This window comes from Pygocentrus nattereri, chromosome 22, assembly GCF_015220715.1.
Source record: "Pygocentrus nattereri isolate fPygNat1 chromosome 22, fPygNat1.pri, whole genome shotgun sequence".
In the NCBI taxonomy this organism is placed as follows: Eukaryota; Metazoa; Chordata; class Actinopteri; order Characiformes; family Serrasalmidae; genus Pygocentrus; species Pygocentrus nattereri.
This window is the reverse complement of record NC_051232.1, coordinates 17851012-17876694: the sequence shown is the minus strand read 5'-3', so window position 1 is coordinate 17876694 and position 25683 is coordinate 17851012. Positions and strand designations below refer to the sequence as shown.

General features: G+C 39.6%; 1 protein-coding gene across 2 annotated transcripts; it reads left to right on the top strand.

Annotated features, from left to right (window-relative positions):
• On the top strand, window positions 1-25683 carry synpo2b (synaptopodin 2b). Of its 2 annotated transcripts, XM_037533004.1 has the most exons (4): window positions 1-362; window positions 15811-16506; window positions 18074-20148; window positions 24475-25683. In XM_037533004.1, exons 2-4 carry the CDS (start codon window positions 15834-15836, stop codon window positions 25003-25005), a joined length of 3279 nt encoding a protein of 1092 aa, XP_037388901.1. In that variant the 5' UTR covers window positions 1-362; window positions 15811-15833; the 3' UTR covers window positions 25006-25683. The 2 variants fall into 2 exon arrangements, with proteins under 2 accessions (XP_037388901.1, XP_037388902.1); XM_037533005.1 differs by lacking the exon at window positions 24475-25683 and having other exon boundaries at window positions 5-362; window positions 18074-22453.

Here is a 25683-nt window from a genome sequence, read left to right as displayed (position 1 = left end):
TCTTACATAGTGCAGCTTTAATAGCGTCTTATGCATCATATTCCCCACTGAGCGACGAAACGGTGATGGTTAATTTGCATAGGTTTCAAAACAAAATGTTCTTTGATTTGTGAAAGATTTGCAGTTTTGGAGAACGGTGGTCCATAACCCAATGCCCCTCCTCCTTTTCTTTCTCCCACCCATCCTCTCGCCTCATGTTCGGTGGAGGGCTGTTCTCTAGCTTTTGCTTATCGTTCTCAGGAGAGTTTACTGACACTTTGATAAGCTCTCTGTTTGATAGGATGAGAGCAGTGTAATCCGCAGTGCATCGGATAGCACAACAGTTTTCTACACTGCCAAAGGAGGTCTCCAAAACCTCTCAGGTAAGCGGTGCAAGTGATACATTTCTGAAGTTGTATATTGCTTTTTGGATTGTTTTCAAAGTGGACTGCGTCCAAGTTTCAGCATGCTGTATTGGCTGATGACCACTTGCATGCAGTTTTGTTAAGGGGAACTTCACCAATTAATTCAGTCTAATTTTGCATAATTCAGTTGTTGAGATGTAAACAAAAATTGTGTGCTTTGCTTTTAAATGATTAATTGTACAGAAACTCACGTTTCTTTACAGTGTTACAGTGATGGAAACCAGGTGTCACATGGTTTTACCACACAAATATAGCCATTTTATTTACTACCCAAAATGACCACTGAACCTACACGTCTTGTGAGTTTTTATATGGACTGCTGAGAATGCTAAAATAGAAGTTAATCTGAAGAGGCCAAAAGATTTTCTTTTCTTTATCTAGTAGAATGTTGTAACATCATTATGCGATCGTTTCATTTTATCTAGTGAACACTTTTCTTGTATCAAGCATTATTTCTTGTGCAAAATGTTATATTTTAAACAAGCAAAAATGATCTGCCAGTGGTATTAGGCTATTTTACTTCAGAAAATTACTTGAAACCTCTAGAAATAGGTACAGGAATCTTACATTATTCTTAAAATAAAAAAAATATATGCTATATTGATTTATCATGTTTTCATCTTCATCTTCACCATTTTTGCAGTGTAAATCAATGTTTAAAACAGCAGGATGAACAATGCATCAGCCACCCTTCTTAAAACCTTATAAGTGCTTTTTGTGAAGTAGCTTTTAGAGGCATTAATCCAGGGGTCTCAATTCTCTAGCCTGAAACCTTCATACAGCTGTCACATATTTACATGCTTAAAAATGGTTCTGCAAGGGCTCTTAGAGATTCTCTCTTCAGATTCTATTTAGAAATGGTTTTGGGTTAAATGTTTATTCAGACTGTTAGAGAATATGTTCTATATGTATATGGAAGCTTTCAGAAAAGTGCTCTATATAGCACCAAAAGGGTTCTATTACTGTAGAAGAACCCATTTTGCTGCTATATAAAACCATATACAACACACTCTCCATCAATCTGAACAACCATTTCACCATGCAAAGAACCATTCAACCATGAGTTCTGTATAGAGCCATTGCCTTTACTAAAGAACCCTTGAAGAACCATCTTTTATGAGTGCGTAGATTTACTTCATCCAACAGACACTATGCCTGGACACAAAATATAAGATGTAGTAACAGTAGAACACCGCATTCAAGAGCAACTGTCCAAACGAAAACACGCTGCAGCACAAATGCTGCACGCTCAGCAGACTTTTAGCTGTAACTGATTTAGCTATTATTTCCATTTATAGCGATAGTTAAATCTGCATTCATGGATTTATTCATGGTAGATAGAGCAAGTCAGAACTGAGAAATGACTGAAAATATCAAACAAATCCAATGAGATCAGAATTAAGCACTCTGCTATCACTCTGCTTGTGAGAGCACTGGCTTCTGTGCTGAGTGTAAGTGAAGTGCTGGTAAAATATAACATCTCCTGCGATAGACTGTACCTTAACCATTTGGTTAGATGTCAGTACGAGAATCTCATTTCCCATCTAGGTTTCAATAGTGTTTATGCTTTTCGTCGGCACTGGAGAGTCTGTTGCTTGTACTGTTGTCAGATTAGGTACACAGTATACAAACTGAAGCTAGCTGAGATAAACAGCCCGGTGAAGAGACTCTGTCCTGAATGGCTTTGGAGTTGAATGCATGTAGTATCTGACCTTTCCATGGAAATTAGGTAATTAGGATGAATTTGAAAACATTTTCTACAAGATTTGTCAATTTCACAACTTTTTCTATTGTTCACATTTCAGCTGTGCTGTTTCATTCAACACTCATATTGTACGTTTTTCTTGCATTGTATTTTTTCATCTTATTAAGATGAGAGTTCCTCTCTTCCTTAGATGCAAACAGATCACATTTGTTACAGTACCTTTAAGATGAATTTATAGATAGATAGATAGATAGATAGATAGATAGATAGATAGATAGATAGATAGATAGATAGATAGATAGATAGATAGATAGATAGATACTTTATTGATTTATTGTTTTTTTTTTGTGACATCACAAAAAGCAACAAATTCAAAACAGGCTGATTTGGCAGTTGCATGTATAGACTGGGGAGTGAATAGTACATTTTAATTAATTAATTAATTAATGTCTACATACTACATCAAACTCTTTTATTTAAAAAAGGAAATAAATGTATTTGTTTTTCATAATGTGCCCTTTAACCTTACAGTGATACAAACCATCCAAGCAAGTCCATTAGCCTCTTAAAGGGGTTATCTTTTTATTACATAATGGCATGTATAAAGACTGAGGTAATCTGTGATGGAAAAACCCTGTGACGGGCTTAACAGGTCAGTCAGCAGAACGAGGGGTCACTCACTGACCACAGCTGTGGCGTTGCCTTACTTGGAAGCTGTTTCATAATTCGTTTGTTCAGGGTCAATTATTTGTGTGCATTGCAATCCAGTACAAAAGTAAATATACTGATTTTACTGTTGTAAACAAAATGCTACAACTATTCCATGTTCCATGTAAAGACACATTACACTGTGCTTTTGTTTTATACTACTGACCCCACCACTAAATAAACAATTTAAAGCACAGCTTGTGCAAAAGCATTACATACACTGCAGGAATACAGCATTAAAATGTTATTTTAGTAAATATTAACACTATACAGTCACATTACTAAGCCATCTTAAAAAAGACGTTTTGTTTATTTCACATTTTATTCTTTATGTTTAACACATAATGTTAGTTTGGTCAGTAGGGGGCGCAGTGCACTCACTGACTCCACCTCAAACTCTGACTGCGAGCAAAGCCAGTGGCTCATGATGGCTCAATGCTGTAGTTTTATTGGCTCCCTAACGAAACATACGCATGAATTAGTGCAGGCCTGTCAAACCGGGGAACTTTCAGGCCAAAGTGCAGTGGAGATTAGCGTTTATCCTCATCTGACACTCTGAAATCCGTTCATGAAAGCCTGGTTAATTAACAGATGAGCTGAAACAGGAGTGTTTAATGAGGCAGTGCGCTGAAGTCTGCAGTGTTTTGGCCCACGTGGACTGGAGCCTGACACATGTGAATTAGTGCATGCTTGAAGTATATTATATGCAAATGTGGTACTGGTGAAATATGTTCATCATTTTGGCTAAAATCTCTTCTTGTTTCCCTGTTGTACTACAGTTTGAATCAGAATAGTTTGCATGTCAATTGTTCTCTTTTTATACAACTTTGACAAATAAGGTCCATTGAATCAAATTTCTGAAACTTGCTGTCTTTGTAAACTGCTAGAATGCAAATGTCAGTTATAATTATCTTTGTATTTTTCATCTCAATACTGTCATCACCACATTCAAATTGCCTGTAATATTTGGAAATTTAAATTGGACTATATTCTACATTTGATTGTTTATTCATATACATGTAATAACACTTAAAACATTTGTGTTGCTTTACATACCAAAAAAATGTGTAATTCATTTCTACGTGACCATTCCCAACCTCTTTTAATCCCTAGGAATTAAAAGGAATTTCTCTGTCTTTCAGACTGAATGTATGTAAATGAGCTCTGTATTGATTGGTGCTCTGTATTGTAACTTGTTCAAAAAGCAGTCCAGGTTGAAATGCTGAACAAACCATCTAAGCTTAGACTGAAATCCTCAGGGATGTCAGTTGCTAGAAACTTCAGCTATTATCTATTATTATAGATGCCTGGATCCTTTGGAAGGCTAATAGATTTGCTTCCTGACAGGCAGGAACATCACAATGTCTACCTCACATCTTCCTCTCCAATAACTACAAACGTCTGCAGTAGCAACACTTCTTATCACTTCAACATGAATGGGCAGCTAAACTGCTGTAGGAACAGGCAGTCAGATGTAAATGTGTTAACATGATTTCACGAAAGGGGAACCCTCAAGGCCTTCAGAGAAGGCCTAATGAGTTCTGGTAACTGAAAATGCATACCTGTAATTTATTTAGTAGAATCATGCTTGTATTTAAACTATGCAGGTGTAATAGAACTAATCTTATTTCATTATTAATTTCTGGGTTAAATTCTTTCAAATGCTTCTGTGATAGCTATAGCTAAGCATTGGTTCTTTTTGGTTATGAAGTCCTAAACTGTTAGATTCAGTGGAATCGACCTATCACCTTATGATTCCCAGTAGCACCAAAAAAGTCACTCTGGAAGTCTCAAATATGGCACTGACTGGTTATTTGAAATGGAAAACAGCAAATGCAGCTTTTTGCCAGGCCTCGCTACTGAAAGATTCACTGTGAAACAGTGCTACAAGGTAAAATATACGCTACTATGTCTGTCATAAGCTTCAAGTAAAACATGAAGTGTCTTTTAGAAGCTTAAAGTGAATGTGTTTCATCTAGAACAACCAAAAATGTTCATGTGAATCACTGTTCGCATGCCACTAACAAACTCCTTGAATCCCATAAGGTTGCGAGTGGAAATTAACATGATAGAGGTTTGTGCTCATGTTTTGACCGAGTTTTGACATTCATGGCTTACATTTAAGGCCTAGCTCTAACAATCTGTATTAACCTCTAGATATTACAGCCAAAACAGGCAGGGATTGTAGCTTAGTTTCAAATTTTGGACTATTAGGACTAAGTAAATAGAACTGTTAATGTATCAATTTAGTTTTTTCAAATATATTTACATGCTACAAACAGTTTTCCATGATATGGGCTCTTAATTCATTTCCTATAAAAGGCAGTCAAATGTGTCTTTATATCTGAACCCAACTGTAATGGTTTCAGAGGCTTGCTGATACATTTACGACTCACTGACCTTCTATGGAACCAACCTGTAAGTGTTAATCCCAGCTTTTAGCCCCATATAAAACCATGGCCTTGTGTAATTCACCTTCAACAATCTTTTATTAGCTGATAATTGCCTTGTGGCTGGTGGTAAGAGTGTAGATAAAGTGACTGGCAGTTTGCCTACAACCAGAAAGATTGTTTGCTTCTATGGAACCAACCTGTAAGTGTTAATCTAAGTTTTTAGCCCCATGTAAAACCATGGCCTTGTGTAATTCACCTTCAACAATCTTTTATTAGCTGATAATTGCCTTGTGGCTGGTGGTTAGTGTGTAGATAAAGTGACTGGCAGATTGCCTACATCCAGAAAGATTCTTTGCTTCTACTTGCCATCTGAAAATGGACAAGTGAATGGTTTATTGGAAGCAGGCCGAAGGTGTTGTTTGACTGGAACAGGTTGAAGTAGTTGGAGCAATGTTGTTCCTTACCAAGGCCAGCCTAGTAAAGACCTATGGTTGAAGTAGTAAAGATAACAACTCTGTAGGCTACTGTCATGGTGCTGTTTTTTTTCCCTTGTGCCTGTATACAAAGTCTCCTTCACTTCGGAACAGTCTGCTACGACGTAGAAATGCAGCCTACCTCTGCTGCGGCCTAGGCTTTGGAACGCAGCTACTAAGTGCTGTCAAGCCAATTCCAGCTCCTGGTGACCATATGGATAGTGTTTCTCCAGAACATCCTGTCTTCTGTTTCTTTAGCTGGTGCTAAAATGTTGCCACCTGCTAATGTTACCTATGCTAGTCCAGACCTTACTCTGCTAGAAAAGCTAGCATGGCTGCATATGTTATGCTTTTGAAGTTGTTATTCTGGTCAACCAGCAACCTAGCCATGCTAGGTGAAGAGTTAAACCATCTCCAGAGCAGCATAAACCTGAAAAATGGGTTCCATGTGGGTTAAGCTGTTTTTTTTTTGGCAGTTCATTGTTAGCTTTAGAGGTGCTATGCCAAAGAATTCCTGATTTAGCAGATACAGAGTAAAGTCTGTATCACACTTAAACTACCATCAGCTCTCTCTAGTGTTGGAAAGAAACCCTTTTTGCTGTACAGCAATGATTTTCTTTTCTGTTCCTCAATGTTATTTAATGTTTGTTTGCCATAACTGGTAGATTACATGGTAATTTTTGTGTTATGTTCTCTATTTTAAGAGGAACCAACCAGCTGTTGCAATGGACTTTGTCCCAGCTGAGGTTTGTAGCTAGTTAGCAATAGGCTATGTCTCAGTGTTATGTCCCGGGTACACGACAATTAATTTATTAAAGGGTCCATTCTAATGAAAAACAGAATTTCCTTTACTTTTTAAAAAAAAAGGACTTTGTAATCTGTAAACATTGCTAAAGTTTTTAAAAAGTAACATTTGCTAACCCGTATATGAAAACTAAGCTTCAGAACCAGCTTATTATGAATTCTCTGTTTCTGGGACATCACGAAAAACAGCACATTTACATATGTCCACCTAGTCAGCAGTGCAGGACTAAGGAGCGTTTCAGCTCTGGGTGCTTTCTGAATGAGGCACAATGCAGGGCAGCCAATCAGAACATCCAGAATCTGTTGAAGAAAATCAAGTTTTCATGCAGATTTTTTGTTGGTTTCTTCCAGTCTTTTGGCCTACTATTTAGGTTTGCATATAGAAGTCTTGATTATATTTAAATGATGTTGAAACTGGAGGAATATTCAATAAAGTATTTAGTTTTGTTCACATCTTTAAGATTCTAGACAGACAGATGTGGTAGCTCCAGTCTGCTTAATTCAAATGTGTACATAATTTCCACAAAAAACTTATTTCCATCAACACAGTTATAGTGAAAGACCAAACTGTGTTGACATGATTTATTCATCTTGAAATGATGTGGAAAGTATGTTCTATGATCTAATCATATAATATCTTATGCAGTTCTGCTGTGCTGATTTATAGAGTGAGGTAGAATATCACCATTCACAAGCGGTTTGCAGGGAGAAACATGCGTTAGAGGAGTCGACTAGCTTCCAGCAGGTGGAGCTGTGCCCAGAGTGTGAAAATAAACAGCAGCTTTTATTTGAGTAACGGCTTTGCTCTACAGTGGCCCATATCTTACCTAGCGATATGTTTATGGAGTAATATATGAGAGGGATATTGGCAGCGCTGTGCTGGAAGCTGGGTTGGAATGTAACAGAACTCACAAATATTCACAAACACAAATTCAGGATACAGAAATATAGTCCATGTTACATTTTGTAAAGGCATGTAGTTAGTTTTTAATTCTAAGCAGAATAGTTTTAGAATACTTCATCTCAAGAGAAACACCAATAGTGGTTATTATTTTAAAATAAGCCTTACACTGAAAAGTAGGACAATATGTAATTGTAATGTAATAGCTGGCAACACAAGTGAGTACATCTCACAGTGATCATGTCCAAATTGTGCCCAATTGGGTCGTTGTCCCTCCCTGGTGTCATGTGACTCATTAGAGCTACAAAGTTCCAATTGTAAATGGGGAGCAGGTCTGTTAAATTTGCTGTTTTGGGTACAATTCTCTCATACTGGCCACTGGATATTCAACATGGCACCTCATGGCAAAGACCTCTCTGAGGATGTGAGAAATAGAATTGTTTCTCGCCACAAAGATGGCCTAGGCTATAAGAACATTGCTAAATCCCTGAAACTGAGCTATAGCATGGTGGCCAAGGTCATGCAGCAGTTTTCCAGGACAGGTTCCACTTGGAACAGGCCTCTCCAAGGTCAACCAAAGAATTTGAATCCACATGTTCAGCGTCGTATCCAGAGGCTGGCTTCAAAAAATAGATGCATGAGTGCTGCCAGCATTGCTGCAGAGGTTGAAGAAGTGGGAGGTCAGCCTGTCAGTGCTCAGACCATACGCTACACAATGCATCAGTTCATCAGTTCGGTCTGCATGGCCATCGTCCCAGAAGGAAGCCTCTTCTGAAGCACAAGAAAGCCCAGAAATGGTTTGCTTAAGACAAGCAGTCCAAGAACATGGATTACTGGAACCATGTCCTGTGGTCTGACGAGACCAAGAAAGCTCTGTGATGTCATCATGGAGGAGTGGAGGAGGATTCCAGTAGGAACCTGTGCAGCTCTGGTGAATTCCACGCCCAAGAGGGTTCAGGCAGTGCTAGATAATGATGGTGGTCACACAAAATATTGACACTTTGAGCACAATCTGGACATGTTCACTGTGAGGTAAAGACATTAATGGCTGTGTGTTCAGTTCTTTTCAGAGGACAGTAAATCTACACTGCTATACAAGCTGCACACTGACTACTTTAAGTAATATCCAAATTTCATTTCTGTAGTGTTTTCCCATGAAAATATATAATAAAATATTTGCAGAAATCTGAGGGGTGTACTCACTTTTATAAGATATCATGTATACATGCACACACACACACACACACACACACACACACACACACACACACACACACACACACATAGACACACAGAGTCAAGGGCTGGAGGTTAGGGAAGCAGCTTTGTGACTGGAAGGTTGCTGGTTTGTTCCCCTTGGCCGACAGTCCATGACTGAATTACCCTTGAGCAAGGCACCAAACCCTCATCTGCTCCTTGGGCGCCGTGGATAGGGCAACCCGCTGCTCCAGGCAAGAGTGCTCACTGCTCTCTAGTGTGTGTGTTCACTATGTTCACTAATGTGTAAGTATGTGGATGTTTTACTGCACAGATGGTTTAAATGTGGAGGTCTTATTCCTCTGTGTGCATTTGGCTAATGGTTCTGAAAAAGGAGCAAATATATGTGTGTATATATGTGTGTATATATGTGTGTATATATATATATATATATATATATATATATATATATATACATTCTAAATCATGCTTAGAAATTCCACAAAATATGTCATTATACCAGGGATGTTTTGCATATGACTGTAATGACTATAGATACACAGAGAGATACTTTTTACCAGTATTGCCTTTGTTTACCATGTTTTTATTTACCATTTGTAGAATAAAAAAAACATGCTACAGCATTAGCATTGTAGCTAAGCATTGGCTAGTGCTGAAGATGAGGGCATTATATAGGCTTGAGCTGAGTAGTTTACTTTTGATCATGTGATTCATTTTCCATTGGCTCAAGAAAGTAGATCATGTCAACAAAACATTATTCACTTTGTCACTGACCACCAGCCACGGGGAATGCATGATGCTCAGCAGCTTAAATATCAAAGACACACTGTAAAGACAAGATATCAGCTCACTTAACAAATGTCCCATTTGTTCAGGTCTTTGACCTTAAGGTCAAAGATCATGTGCATACAAATCACATACAGACATTTGATAGCTGATATGATAGTGTTGTCTTTGCAGGGATCTGAAAGTGCAACAACAAAAGCATTGAGTAATTTAAGATAATTGAACTCAATAAATTATATCGTAATGTCATGATTATAATTTGATGAAGATGTTATTCTCATTTTGGCCCCTTTTGGAAAAAGTCAGGCATGAACACGTTCAAAGTGCTTTAATATGCAATTAAAATGTGATTGTCATGAGTTCTAAAACAAATAATCACTCAGATGTTCTAATGGGTAAGCAGTGCTAGATATGCTGAATAATAACACTACACCTAAAAAATTATTTCCCATGGACAATTACTATGATTTTATGAAAATGGGCTTTATTTAAAGGGGAATTCCACCCATTTTTCAAAATTCCTGCTTCTGTCGTTCAGAAGTAAACTAAGTCATTCAGGGTGGTTTGATGTGAAATGGTTTATTGCACCTCTGATTTCTTTTCAGTGGTGATGACAGGAACCAGCGGTCACAAATATAGCCATTTTATTTATTATGCAAAACAGCTCTTAAATCTGCATGGGTCTAAAAATCCATGCATCTCCGAAATAGCAACTTTACAGCACAAAGAAAAAAACATTCTTAATGTATAATAGAACTTACTGTAACAATTCATTTCCAAGTAATTTTGGACCATTTCAGTTGATCTGTTTGTCATGAAATTTTAACACAATGCAAAGAATAACTGAAATTTTCAGTTATTGTGCAACACTGGTGACATGTAATGTTTGTAATGTTAAAATTATGCTAAATGCAAAACATAAATAAATAAATTCTCTGTGAGGACTACACTGCCCTACAATGCCCAGCATGTACCTCTCCTCCCTGTGCATACTTAAAAATTAGTTTTTAGCTCAAGAATCTCTCAGGAATTGGTCTGCTTTTAAATTTCATGTTTTAGAGGCATTAAATGCTTTGGACATCTATCTCCACCCCTGTGAGCACTGAAGTTTCTCCCAAAATAAGTATGTAAATAAAAAAGTTCTGGTCCCCATATCAGGGACAGTTGTGGCAGTTCCTGTTGTAACACTAATTTTGATACTGTAAACTGGTCTGTAGAATAATAAGTGACTTCCTATGCTGGTAAATGCACCATCATTTAGTGTTTGAAGAGTTACTGAATCTCCAATTGCTCAGTAAATAGTGTAGGTTTCTTTAATCTCTGTTTTGATTTTTTATTCATTTCAAATGTCAATGCATACAAACAAAACAATAGCAATCAAAAACAAATGATGAAACAATTTGAAATATAAACAATTTACATGTTATTTTTTTAATGTTTTGTATTTGCTTGAAAGGGGAACTTCACCAATTTTTCAAAAGTTCAACATAATTAAATGGTTAAGTTGTAAACAAAGTCATTCAGAGTGGTTTGGTGTGAAATGCTCTGTTCTAGACAACCTGATGGTTGTTCACAGTGTTCATAATAGGAACCAGACATCCACCTTACATGGAATGGTTATTAATACGCTGCCTTATGTCATTTTACAATGGTTTTAAGATAAAGTTTTGGCCTAAAATGTCTTGTTAATCCATTTATTTCAATTTGTTTATGGTACACAGAAAGTAAAGTATGGTACACAATGTAGACATTGTGACCACTGGTTCCTATTGACACTACTGTAAAGAAGTCTGAGTCTGTAAGTTCTTCCTACCATGAACCACATCACATCGAACCACTCTGAATGACTTTTTTTCACTGCAACAACAGAACTTTGCAAAAAGTTTGAAAAGGTATTCCCCTTTAAACTATTTAATGAACATGAGAGTTATTTCAATTACAGACTTAAAAACGCCTGACATTGTAATTTACTGTGGGCACATTTAGATTACTGTTATAACTGCCCCCCCCCCCCCCCCCCCCCCCCCAACTGACTACCATGCACATTGTTCTGGATTTGGATGTCATTTATTTAGTATCAGATCAGTGATCACAGCAGTATATGTTTTATTTCATGTCTGAAGGGGTATTTCATCCATTATCCAAAAATAAATGTGGTAAATTCATGGTGGAGAGGTTCATGCAGGGTGTTGCAAAGCAAAATAATCTGATAGTCAGATTTTCCACTATATTTGTACATATAAACACTCAGACATGTGTAGGTACCCTGGTCATTTTGGATAGTAAATATTATGTGGATATTGTGTGGATTATGTGGATATTGTGTTATCCTATCCCCACTACTAAAGAGGCGGTACATTTCTCTAGAACATGGCATTTCACAATAGACCACTCTGAATGACTCAATGACTGAATGATTTATATCTGAACCATTTGATTATGTAGAATGTAAGGGAAGGAAAGTGAAAACCAAACCCTCCTCCCCTAAAATACTTTTGTCAGTATCTATGCAACAAAGATTTACATAATAAGAAACTTCTTAAGAGGGTGATATCACACTTGTATAGTATGTATATGGAACTGTGACACAAGATGTTTAATGTGTTTTCTTGTTACTACTGTACTCAGTCTTCCTGCATAAGGAGGTTGGCACAAACCTCAAGACTTTTTTTTAAATCATATCAAGTTATGTAACAAGCAGTGGGTTGGCAATAGGCCTTTGTGACTTAGAAAGGAGAACCTAAGCATATTTGATCACTTGGTGTAGCTTTAAACTTGTATTCTACACCAAATTTACACTATTTTTACTCCAAATGTAGTTGACTAGCAATGACACATTTGGACAAACATGTAAACAAAATGTGGGATTCAAGATGGTTAGCTGTGCATTGTTCTTAATCTTAAGCATCAACAGTACGCCATACAGACTCAAAAAGTATTTTTGACAAAAACAAAAAAGAAAGAAGAAAAAACAGACTTTGGCAAAAAGTAGAGTAGGCCAGTAGATGGTAGGACTGGAAGCTAAAATCCTCTATGTCCTTTAAGTTGCAAGCTGGAGCCACTGCAGATCAGGCTTGTTGATCCAGCATATCCCATAGATCAGAGTTCATTGTGCCTCAAACCATTCCCAAACAATGTGTGCAGTGTGGCAGGGTATATTATCCTGCCGAAAAAGACCACTGCCATTGGGGAATACCATTGCCATGAAGGAGTCTACCTGCTCTGCAGATCTTTGGGTAGGTGGCACATGCCATACTGATGTTCTCATGAATGCTTGGACCAAGGGTTTCCCAGCAGAACTCCGCCCAGAGCATCACACACCCATCATCAGCTCGTCTTTTCCCCAAAGTGCATCCTGGTCCATCGCCTCCCCAGGTACACATTTACCCGATCATTCTTGTGATTTGAAGAAAACGAGACTTACCAGACTAGGCAACCTTCTTCCATTGCTCCAAAGTCCAGTTACAGTGCCCTTGTGCCCATTGTAGGTACTTTCAGTGGTGGACAGCGTTAGCATAGGCGCTCTGACTGGTCTACACAGTCCCATATGCAGAAGGGTGCAACACATTGTGTATTGTGACACATTCCTCCTGTAACCATCATTAACATTTCTGTGACTTGTGCTACAGTATCCCTTATGTTGTTTTGGACCAGACATTATATCCTTCATCACCTTTGTGCTTTGATGAGCTTTGTGAACTTAACACTTTATCACTATTTCATGGCTTGTCCCTACTTGGACGACTGTTAGCAGTTACTCATCACTGCTGACTGGGAGCACCCCACAAGCCTTGCCATTTTCGAGATGCTCCAACCCACTTGTTTTACGATTTGGTCTAAGGTCAAAATTTCTTAGGCTTTCAAACTGGTCCATTTCTCCCACATCCAACACATTGAGTATGAGAACCAACTCTCAGCTTAGTGTCTAATACAGAAGTGCACAACATTGGTCCTGGAGGGCCGGTGTCCAGCACAGTTTGGAGGTTCCCTACTGAAAGACACCTGCTAAACCAGGCAATTAACAGATGAATGTGATCAAATGTGTTTGAGTACATAAAACACAGGCCCTCTAGGACTGGAGTTGTGCACCTCTGGTCTAATATGTCCAACAGCTAGACATGTGCCATTGTTACAAAATAATTGCTATTCGCTTTGTCTGTGAGTAGTCATAATGTTTCGGCTCATCAGTGTACATGCTCACCAATACAAGCAAACCATTTTACAGACCTGTTGAAATATAAAATTGCTGTTTCCATGAAATGTTAGCCTGTATGTTTTCTCCATCTTCCCAAGATAAAACACAACAAATACCAAAATAATGTTTCTAATATTTAAATGCTGGCACCTCAGCTGGTTAACAGAGTACTCATGTACCTGTGCACATCCCTGGTACAAAGTAGCAAAGTAGCAAGTCTAAGTCCTTAGAGGGATGTCTCAGCAAACTCCTGCTGCTTGATTACCATTTTCTTCATTTCTTCTCATCCATCTTTGCCCTCTTCCCTTTTGTTTCCTTCCATGGCTACACATGGGGGAGACTTAAATGGCAATGCAACGATGGTAGGCCCATCAGCAGACTAGAAGCTCTGCTCATGTACCTCTCATGGTGGAAAACAGCCTGCCGCACTGTTTTGTTTGGCTTCCAGGACACGGATGCTAGTTTACTGTTCAGGCCCAAACACTGAATACCATTCCATCTAGAGAGAGGAGGGGAGCCAGGCTGTTCCTCACTAGGTGCCTCATGCTCCCTATTGAGGCAGAGGAATGGAACTGATCCTTCTCTAAGACACATTTATTGCACTTTTTTCTAACTTACTAAGAACATTTGGCTAAATGTTGGTGTGTGCCAAATTGAATTGCTTACAAGGCTGAAGTTAATAAGAATACTTGTTTTGCAGCCCTAGAGCAGTTTTGGAATAGTTCAGTTGGAGTTCATGGTTTAGTGCTGTACAAACAGCTGACACTGTAGAGGTGGTGCACATTATTATGTATTGTGGGCCAAATGTAGATCTGAAGCAGCTTTTTTATGAGAGTTGTTGTGATTCTCTAAACATTTGTCTTAAGACATCTTGCCAATTTTATCCCACTGTTAAAGCTATTCCTTTCTTTGAAAATTCCTATTGGGAAGTATGTATGTGTGCACCCTGATTGTTGGGCCAATCCAGGTTGCTTTACAGCAGCATTTTACATCGCAATCAAAAGTTTATTACCATATCCAAGTTACCTAAAAATCATTTATATGCTGGCCAAGCCTTTGGTTTCTCTCACTTGCCTATATTTGGGTTTGTAAGTAGTTTCTGAGTGCAACTGTGCTTTGCTGTTTAATGTCTTGGAAAGGCCAGAGATATTTTGAATGTTTGTGTGTGCGGATGTGTACGTGTTCTAGTTCCTGCTCTTTGCAAATGCTCAGTTCGTTGCTTGAATTTAATCCGTAGCCTTAGATGATGAATAATAAATACATGAAAATTATTACTACACATCATATTATAATTGTGTAGTTCTAAACTTACCCTCAGAAGTTATATTCAAGACTCTATTGCTTTATTTTATACCCTTGAACAAGTTTGACTGTTTCTTGGCCTCCAAGTAAAGGCTGCATTACCTCTCACTTGTCACAGGATGCTAAGATTTGTAACATAATATAGCTTTTATGTGTAGTATAGGTAAGATGGTGGACAAATACAGTATTGTGCAAATGTCAAAGACCAACCCAAAATTTTTTCCACTTCTACACTTCTAGTCAAAATAGCCATTAAGTGCAAGTTATTCATTAGATTAGATATGAGATAATCCATTTGAACAAAGAAGGAGAAGGTCAAAGGAAAATAAGTGAAAAAACAAAAGTTTCCAAAGCTGTGTTCGAAAAACAACAAAGATATAAATTTGAAGAAAATTTGTAAAAAATATAAAAAAAGAAAGAAAATCAATCGTGCAACAGCTGGTAAGTCACCAAAGTGTCTCTGTCAGATCTTTCAGATGAATCAGATGTCTCTATCAGTTTGAGTGACAGAAGAAAATATAGCTCCACTGTTGCTTAAGATCAGAAAAACATGAGATCTGACATGGGGGGAGTAAAGTTGTATAGACTGATGAGTCTAAATTCAAATTTGGGATTATTTGGATTGTAAGAAGCAGAAAATATAACTTTTAAGACTGAATTTTTCCAACCAACTTCTAAGACTTTTCTTTTGTATGTTCTATACATCATTGTTTAGACACTGCCCCCCTGGTGTGAGTGTCTGTGCACAACACTTGCATGTGTTTACAGATGCACTGTCACCAGAAGTATAATTTGGCCTTTACATCTTGATGGCGGCCATTGCATTTACATCCTGTATCTTAAAAGCAAATCTTGTCAAATATCTGTAACATTTTATAAATGACGATCATTCAGTGCCACTCTCAATGTTCTCCTGGTCAGGTCAGAGCACGCTGTCCCACTAAATGGATCCTGCCATAGATGACCCAGGCAGATTCAGCCCCCTGGATGATCCAGAGGCCTGGTCTGGCTCTGATGACCCCGAGGGTCCTTATTGCTCCCAAGATGAGGCTTACTATGGGGAGACAGAGAGTGATCCAGAGCCACAAAGTGAGCAGGAATCATCTAATGCTCTGGATCATCTCCTTGATCCTAAGCCTGAGAACCCTGAATCCTCCTTCTCTGACTACTCCCAGGAGGATGATGCCCCGGGTTTGCTTTGCCAAAGTCCAGATCCCTGCCTTGACACTCTTTCTGATGCACAAAATGACAACCCTCCAGAAGACCAGGACCCAAAAAACCTTGATAGTAGCCCACTCTCCATTTCAAACTATAGTGCCCACAATCAAGAAGACCACCAGCCTTCTGCTTCTGGGTCTTCTTCCCCTGACCAGGCTATAACCCTACCACAACCCAGGAAGCAGTTGGCTCAGGAAAGTTTGGATTCCCTGGAGTCAGAAGAGGAGGAAAAGCAGAGTAGAGGAGGAGGAGGAAAAGGAGGAGGGAAAGAGGCAGCACCTCCTGCGTTGTATGTCACTGATGGAATTCAAGCCCACGGTGCTGAGCAGGCAGTGCAGTGGGGCGCTGCTTCCCTCACTGAAACCACCAAAGCTAGCAGACAGCGGACAAGACACGAATGTAAGTCCAACTCTCTCTCTCTCTCTCTCTCTCTCTCTCTCTCTCAACCACCCTACCTGTCTTTCTCTATATCATTCACATGCTGTTTCTAGGGGTCCAAGCACTGAAGGTACTGTAACCCAGTTGTTTTTGTAAGGACTTTCTCTCTTTGAAGATCTCACTTTGTGTGACAATATGAAACTGGATGAGCTAAAATGAAAATAGACACATTTTAAGAAAAAACTGTGAATTTAAGAATGTTTTACCCGAATGCTTATGATGATACACTGTTTTAAAAAATACAAATTTGTCAAAGTGTCTTTGGTTCCTATGGTTCACTTTAATGCCAATTGTTCTGCTTTTGGAGTAGTTTATAAAGTGGGCATGGCTTCCCATAACCAGCCTGAAGACTAAATATGTTTCTCACACCCACCTGCAGAGGCTTTATTAGGTATTGCGTTTTTGCTTTGCAGTATATGTGTCTCATTAAGCTGCCATGCAATATATGAACAAATCCCTTGTGAGGATAAGTGGAGCCCTTAGGAAGTTTACATGATGAAGAACTCAGATCATTTTGTATTTACTTGCACTCTAGTTAATAATAGTCTGCGTGTGATGAAAGCTGAAGTAGGGTCAGCATTTAGGCCAGATTTATTTTAGGACTGAGCCATTTCAGAACAAAAGGACTTTACTCTTATAATGAGGTTCAGGTTCAGAATTAGGTTGCATTTATCAGTTCAGCATTTAGGAGCAACCTACATCAGTCAATGTCTATGCAGTTCCCTGCAGAGGTTTGACAGACACCAGCATGTGTCACTGGTGGCTTGTCACCTGATCTTTCTCGGCTTGGAGCCCTGGACCCTTCACAAGGAGTATGCCTCATTCCCTCCCTCCCTCCCTATTTCTCTCTCTCTCTCTCTCACTCACTCACTTTCTCTCTCTAACGCTCCCCCCCCACCATCTATAGCACACTACCACCATCCAAGGCTAGTGCTGCTGCCTTATAGCACAGATAGCACAGACACCCACTTTTTTATGACATAGGAGTTTATGGCCCCTTGTAATGTTTGCACTCCTAAAAAAGACTGGCATGCTGCTAAGCGAAGTTCAAGTTAGTTGGAAACTGTATTCTGTAAGATACTGAAGCAGTCTGACAGATCCAGCAGATGTAAGGTAAAAACCAAAGTGTGTAAGAAATGTAATCTGCTTTGATCAAAACAGCTGCTGTAATATATTTGTGTTTCACTGCCAAATTCTTTTTTTTGACCATATGTTCATAATAGCAGAGCACTGCTGAAAGATTTATGTAGGTACATAAAAATGCACCACAGGAGGGTGTGTGATTTCAATTTCTTGTCCACTCACTAGCCTGGTTGCATCATCACTAAGCAGATAAAGCTACGAGAAAGTCAGCTAATTTATTTTTATTCTCTTTTCATTTGTTTTCCCCAAAATTAAGCTCTTTTGTGTAGTTTCTTCAAAAACTTTGGAGTCATGTTGGTTTGCATGCAATGGATTTAGTAAGGTACAAGTTTCTAAATTACATTTTTCTCTTCTCCACCCAACCCCAAAATCCCCCCAAACCTAGGCCTAAGAAGGAGTGAGGGGCAGTCCGAGAAGCATCTGAAAGAGGCTAAATCTAAATGCAAACGCATCGCCCAGCTCTTGACTGCTGCTCCAAACCCTGAAAGTAAGGGTGTGTTGATGTTCAAGAAGCGCCGGCAAAGGGCCAGAAAATTCACGCTAGTGAGCTACGGTACACGAAAGCCAGAGGACGACAGTTTTGAAGACGAGTACGGGTTTGAAGACGACAACATAGGCAAAGACTTCAGGTTTTCCCTTCCGGCAACAAGTGAATCTGAATTTGACGAAGATTTTTGTTTTAATGTTCAGGGCCAAGGTGCTGCTTTGAACGTGTTTTACAACTACGAACCACAAGAAGAGAGAACATTAACAAATTATAACTGGGAAAAGATGGAGCAACTTCCACACACAAAAGGCAAAGGGGTCTTGATGTTTGCCCAGCGGCGTCAAAGGATTGATGAAATTACTGCACAGCATGAGGAGATGAGGCAAAAGGGCATACCAGTGGAAGCATTTGTGGAATCTGAGACTGTTGCACCTTCCATGCCTACCCTTCGAGAGGAAAATGTTCCAGTCCATCAGGATGTACATGTCAAGCAGCAACCACAGTATCAGGAACAGCAATATCAGCAACAGATGTATCAGCAGCCAAACACTGGTGTAAATGGTCTTGATCCCTACCAGGTTTCTTCCATGTCCAAATCCCTTGTGTCCAACAGAACCGCCAAGCCATTTGGTGGTCTAAATCATGCCCCAATACCTTATTCACCTGTTAGAGGTGTCCCAAACCCAACACCAAAGAAATCTGAAAACATCTTCAAAGTTCCCATTCCAGTGAACACAAGCCCTCAGGTGTGGTCACCCACAGGTGATATCATTGCATCTCGTGATGAACGTATTGCAGTACCAGCTATCAAGACTGGAATTCTGCCAGAGGCAAAAAGAAGAGCAAATAAAGCAGATTCCAGACATGTTCCTCCAGAAGAAGACTATCTCAGTCTTGGTGCGGAAGCCTGCAATTTCATGCAAGCTCCAACAGTCAGGCAAAAACATCCTCCACCAGTTCTTCCTAAGCCTGCCATCAATCCAGCTTGCCCACCATGGTCTGCAGAGGGTCATGCCCCTCGCAGTCCTCTTCCAGCCTCAAGTCCTGTTCCTGCTCAGCAAAACTGGGCTCCACCTCAACCTCAGCCAGCTACCAAACCCTGGGCTCCATCACCAACTCAGCCACTGCCACAGCAACATATGCCTGCTTGGGTACCACACAACCCATCAGCTTCATATCAGGCTGCATGGGCTTCAGAACCACAGCAGGCGCCAGTGAGTATCAAAACCCCAACTACACCTCATGCAGCTCCTTCACAGTCAAGGACTCCATGGACTAAGCCACAAATTGATGCCAACTCTGTGGCTTCCTGCCCACCCCAACAAGGGAGCTCTTACTTCCATGCATCCAAGGCTCCACCAGCTTCTCCAAGGGGGCATGCCTCAGAAACAGGTCTCTCTGATGGGCCAACCCTTAAGGGCAAAGGTGCAGAACTTTTTGCCAGGAGACAGTCCCGTATGGAGAAGTTTGTGGTAGATGCCAAAACAGTGCAGGCCAACAGAGCCAACAGACCCCCCTCACCCACACTCTCCATGCCAAGCACCTGGAAATATTCTCCAAATATCCGGGCTCCTCCTCCAGTGTCCTACAATCCCATCGTATCCCCTTTTTACCCTCTTGCAGCACAGAAGCAACCCACCTCTGTAACTAGCCCTAAACCCCAAGCAAACAAAGAGAAACCCAAGCCACCACCCAAACATCTCAGTGTTGTGGATGTCATGAAGCATCAGCCATACCAGCTGGATACCTCACTCTTCACCTACAGCTCCTTCCCAGAAGTGAAGGGTGCAAGCCCTAAAACATCCCCTGTCCCCCCTCCAGAGTCCAAGCAAACCTTTGCCCAAACCCCTAGCCATTTGCAACCCCCTTCTTCTGGTCATTTTCTGTCTCCTACCCTGTCCCCTTCCCCTGTCCCAACTTCTGGAAGTGCCCAGTCATTTAAACAAGGTGCTCCTGTCAAACCTAGCGGACCGGTGAGTGTTTCATATCCCTTTATCCGTCAGCCTGCTTCAGCTGAGGCTGCTCCTGCTACACAGCCCTCACATGGGAAAGTACCTGCAACACCTGCCATGCACGATGGCCCAAGCAAAGTCTCCTCTAGCACCTCTGCTCCTCTCTTTAGCAATGCTGGAAATGTCTCTTTGTCCCCTTCCTCTTTCTCACTAAATAATGAAGCTGTCTCAAGATATTCTTTGCCAATAGCTCCTAGGCCTAGGTTTTCTGCAAAAAAGTCAGCTGTTGGTGGCAAGCAGTGGAAACCAGTGGTAATGCAACACTAAGCAAATCGAGTTTCACGTTGTTAATCAACATATACTAAGTTCAAAAGTCAACTGAGCTAGTTGGAGAAATTGCAAATAGCACAGAACCTTCTTAAACAAAGACTGGATTTCTCAAAATGATTTATAATTTCAGAATTTAACTATATTTGAAATATGTATTACTGGTGAATGGAGTCATTATTATGTACTCCATTTACCAGCAAAGCGTGCAGATGTTGTGTTGTCCCAGTGTGGACATTTTTAAAGTGTTTGTTTATCGTCTAAATAATTCGACATGCTGCCACTGATTTGTGCTAGATTTTCAGCAATGGGAATGCTAAGTTGAGTTTGGTATGTAAGATGTGTCAATGAGACAATTTGAAGAAAGAGAGATGAATATTCATTGGAGAAACATATTTGAATTACTAACACTAATCAGACTTCGGCTTGTAAATATGTCATATTTATTATAACAGAGAAATGTCTCTCAGTGATCTCAGGAAAACCAGCTATATTTGGTTTCTACTTATCATATCTTAAATTTGTTTACCTTTGGGAGGATTCTACCATGAATACAGAAAGTTACATTTGTATGTTCAACAAAGTATGTCAAGTGGGCCTCAGGGGGTCAAGAAAGAATGCAAGGGTGATCCATGTCAGCCATTTCGCCTGGCTAAAAAAGGAGTGGTGGCAAAACATAAATGGAGTGTTTGGCTTTTATCATATGTTAAGAATTTGGTCTTTAGCCACTATTTCAGGGAGTATAAAAAGATATGTTGTTCACTACTAGGAGCCTATTGAAATCTAATTTTATGCCAGTCTAGCTGCTGATGGTGAGTGCAAACCTCTGAAGTGCGACCGACTGCTGCATGGCAGTCCATTATTCCTGATTTAGTAGACTTGCTCATTGGGTATTTTGGATTATTTGGTCCATGCTCCACCCACAAATGTGTTATTTCATAGCAGCTGTTGTAAGATGAATACTGGCAAAAGTCACATTCAACCTAATGATAAACTAATAGTGCAGGTTATTGAGAAAACACTTTAGAGTACAATTTAAAGTGTGTTAACTGCAAAATAATTTTTTTGATGACATCTTAAAGATTACACTAAAGACTGGATGTCATTTTTTGTTGTATAATTGAGGCAATGTTAGCATTGTGGTGCATTCAACATTGCTGTTTCCCCACTGCGTAGGTGTGATCAGATACAACAACATAGTCCAGTTTCGGTGCCATAACAGCTAGAAGCTCAACCTTGTATATCAATTCTAAACAAAAATTTGATTTCTCACTCATTTTAATGCTGGTTTTAATGTTGGTTTTTAAGTCACATATCCACATGGCCTACCTACTTCCCCTCAGAGGGAAATCCCTGATGCCATCTTAAGGGACTGTTCCATTACGTTTTTAGCTCTTGTGAAGTTGGAGTGGTGAGGGCTTTCGTGAACATGACTTCAGCAGCAGAACTTGCGTAAGGACACGTCTTTACTGTGCTAGCTTCAAAGCCTCAGTTCAAAGCTACGTGGCTATTAAGAACAAAAAGAAAGTCAATAAAACTCAAGTTTGTGTGGCTAGCTGACTGAGGCTGACCTAGCCTAGGGCAATTATATTACAATGGAAAAGTCCTCTCCTGTTGTCCCCTCTTCCTCTTGTACTGCAATGTCATTTCCATTCTGTGTCATGACAACAACAACGGTTGCAGCAAATGAACTCATTGGTGAGTGGAGCATAGAAGCTTTTTCTGTATTCTGTCTTCTAAACTTTGGCTTATTTTTGTTTTCTCCTTATTGTGAATTTGTATGTGTTATAGTTTTGTTGTAGAAATTATCCCTGCTGAGCAGACAGTGCTATTTTATACAGGGAAAAGGGCATATAACATAACGGACAGTACAATTGTAATTATTTAAACAAGTCAACGTTTATATTGCTTCCCGTTTGATCTGCTCTTTTCTTGTTTTCCCTAAAGATTGCACTTCCTGGACTCTCTCTTTAATTATTAAATGTTTCCTTCAACTCTCTGTCTTCTCTCTTTTTCAGCTCTGTGGCTTTTCATCTATATCTTTTCACATCATTCACTCTCAGCTATCTTCACATTTACTTTCTGCTATATCCATGCCAAGCTATCCATACACTTTTACAAACAGATAGTTATGAAACACTCTGAAAAGTTGGTCTTTATCCAACAGAATAAGTCATATTGCTTGTGTTGCAGTATCATAGAAGTGGTGGCTTTGAACACTTCTTACACTGCAACAGAGTGCACCCCTTTCTAAATATAGCAGCCCACCCCTCTATCTTTGACACATGCGATCCCTATTAAACACCGCTCCTGCTTAGCAACTTGATAAGCCTCCCAGCTGCCAACAAGCCAAGTGCCTTTAGAAATAGGTAAGTGCTGAAAACACCCTTGGACACCCCCTGGTGGGAGAACAGCAAGCACTATTACTGTTTGGATGACATCATCAGAGTTTGATTATGTTTAGGGTATGACAACAGGCCTAAATTCGAACACTATCTTGCATCATAAGCTCACTGACTGCAGTGTAAGACTATGAAACTTTTAGTGAGCACCAGCTTGCACCAGTGGTGTTGTTTTCCCATCATTCCCAGGTTTAAAAGGCTGTAAACAGGAATTCCAATACTTTTTCAACATACTTTGCTTGTTGAGGAAGTCAGCCAGAGCTTCATTCCAATCTCTGGAAACTTATCAGCTCATATTTTTTCAGAATGTTTTTGGTAGGAGCCATGGATCTCGACATTAACTGGAAAAGATTTCTACGTGGGGTCCTTAAATGTAAAGTTAATAGTGCTAATAGTCTGTAAAAAAACGTTTTACTTATTTTCCTTACCATATTCAGGTTATATTTCACAAAACAACCTGAGGCAAATATAATTATGCTATAAAGCTGTTGTACAATGTTCACTAAAGCGTCATGCAGTGTGTTTTAATCCTCTATGAGGTTGATATTGAAGGCTTGAGTCTAAATTGAACCTCTGCTTCCTATCACTGCTTTGCATTCAATTCTGACTTATATGTTTCTCTGGAGCAGGGCTGCCCCAAGTGTAGCCCACAGGCTAAAGTTTGCCCTACAGGCCGTTACCCTAACCTCTCACCCAGTGAGAGAACAAACATATTTTTGCAAAAGATGTAACTTATTTTCTATTAAAAATTGTATTTTTGAAGTAATTTAGTAACAAATCTAATGGAATGTTATAAAATACACTGGTACAATCTCAATTATGAAACATACATACCTTCCTTATTTGTAACCTGTCCTGTTTTTTGTCCTTCGGCCCACCAAACTACATACAAGCTATGTTGCATTTTTCTTCAAAACCATCTGAATGATTTTGGTTACTTAAGAGAAAATTATGCTGAAATTTTGAGAACCTGCCACTAAGCCATTCTGATTAATGTGGGTATTTTTTAAATGTTATTTTAAATTCAAACAGATCAACATTGATTCACACAGGTTTTCAAACCGTACTTATGCCTGAGTTTGTGAAATTAGATAAATGACATCATTGGTAGGGTCTGAATACTTTGTCAACTACTGTAACCAGATTAGATCAAATATAACTTTATTGTTCAGTACTGCCTTCATCATATTATTACATATTACATATTATATACGCCCACTAAGACCCAGGTGGACTTTTTTGTATCATGCTAGCTGGATTTTGAGGCAGATGACCACATAAAATAAGGCCAGACTTCATATTAATTTTAATAGCTATATCTTAGCAGTAAGACAGCCTTAATGTGAATTTACCATAAGCAGAAGCAGCCCTCTATGAAGACTAGTGATGTACTGGTTTACAGAGAGATACCAGATGGGGGCAGCAAAGACTAAAAAAGTATACAGCCTTCGAAAGCTCTTCATAAAGAATGCATCCTCACTTCAAGCAAGATATTGATACCCAAACCATCTTAATTTAACATTTAATATTTGTGCATTGAGTATATTAATAAGTTAAATCTGAATCTAATAATTTCTCAAATGTAAATACCTGCCTAATTTTTTTCCCCTTTGTTTAGGTGTACAGCAGGAGCCGCTCTATGTCTCTGCCCCGGAGACACTCCTCCGTGTCCACTCTGTCCCCAGTGTCCAGTCCATGCTTCCATCCCACCCGTGGACCCCTGGACAGGCAGGTGTCCTGGGTGGAGCAACCCCAAAAGCCCCCTAGTCCCTGGGAAGCAGCAGCCCGGAGCCCCTTGGGCCTGGTGGATGATGCCTTCGGTCCACAGAATGTCCAGCAGGCGATATCCGCCAGCATCAACACTGCTGCACACAGGAAGTCTCTACCGGAACCACCATTGGAATGGAAGCGACGGGTCTCCAATGACCCTATTGAACCCCCACAAGTCACAACTTCCACACTTGCCGCCACGTCTCCCACCAAGGCCTTCGCTCCAGCCTCAGAGAAGGCGATTGTTTACGGGCCGCCGTTCAGACCAGCCCAGCCTCTAACAATCGGCATCAGGTACACTGGGACCAGTTCTTTGCCTAGGAATTTCTCACTTCATACCAGCTATGCTCCAACGCATAGAGTCAGCTGGAAAATGTAGTATATTGTGGTGTAGCAAATTGTGGTTGTGATCATCCTCACACTTGTTTTTTACAACTCACTGATGGTTAGAAACAGGGGTTACATTGGGCTGGAATGAAATGGAGCAGCATTCCGGCACCCTTTGGGTAACTTGGAAGGGGAAACAATTAACCTTTTGGTAAGCCTCATCTCCCTTTGCTACTCCTGAGAAGTTTAGGCTAGTGAAAATTTAGCAATTTTTGAAGGAATATTTCCAAAATATCAAAAAAGTGTAGACAAAAAAGTTTCCAGTATGCAAATATCCTTGCTCTAAAAGGAGAAAACCTATATGCCTTATCATATAGCAGCATTAGTGAAAGGTACATAGAACCACCCTTCTATGCATTTAAAGGAGACTTTTATTTGGTACACCCCATTACAACTTGTTAACTCCCTTTGGTGTAGCTACATTAGCTAGCAAACAATGATTGGGCTATTACCATTCTCCATTTGGTTCTAAAGCTCACTGGAATTTTATAACATGGTACCAAATCCAAAAACATAACTTTGTTAGCTAGCCAGACTTGCTGGACGTTCTTGAAAAAGATGATTCTTCTAGAGTTCCTTAGGAAAGGAAATGGTTCTGTTTAGAACCATGAGTTATACATAGAACCATGTCATGCTTAATGGCTCTTTCAATGGTGAAATAGTTCTTCAG

Excerpts from the sequence above, each read along its gene's own strand:
- synpo2b (XM_037533004.1), top strand. The coding sequence starts at position 15,834 with ATGGATCCTGCCATAGATGACCCAGGCAGATTCAGCCCCCTGGATGAT. Across the intron at positions 16,507-18,073 it reads ACAGCGGACAAGACACGAAT|GCCTAAGAAGGAGTGAGGGG; the intron begins GTAAGTCCAACT and ends CCCCAAACCTAG. Across the intron at positions 20,149-24,474 it reads CTGTCAAACCTAGCGGACCG|GTGTACAGCAGGAGCCGCTC; the intron begins GTGAGTGTTTCA and ends CCCTTTGTTTAG.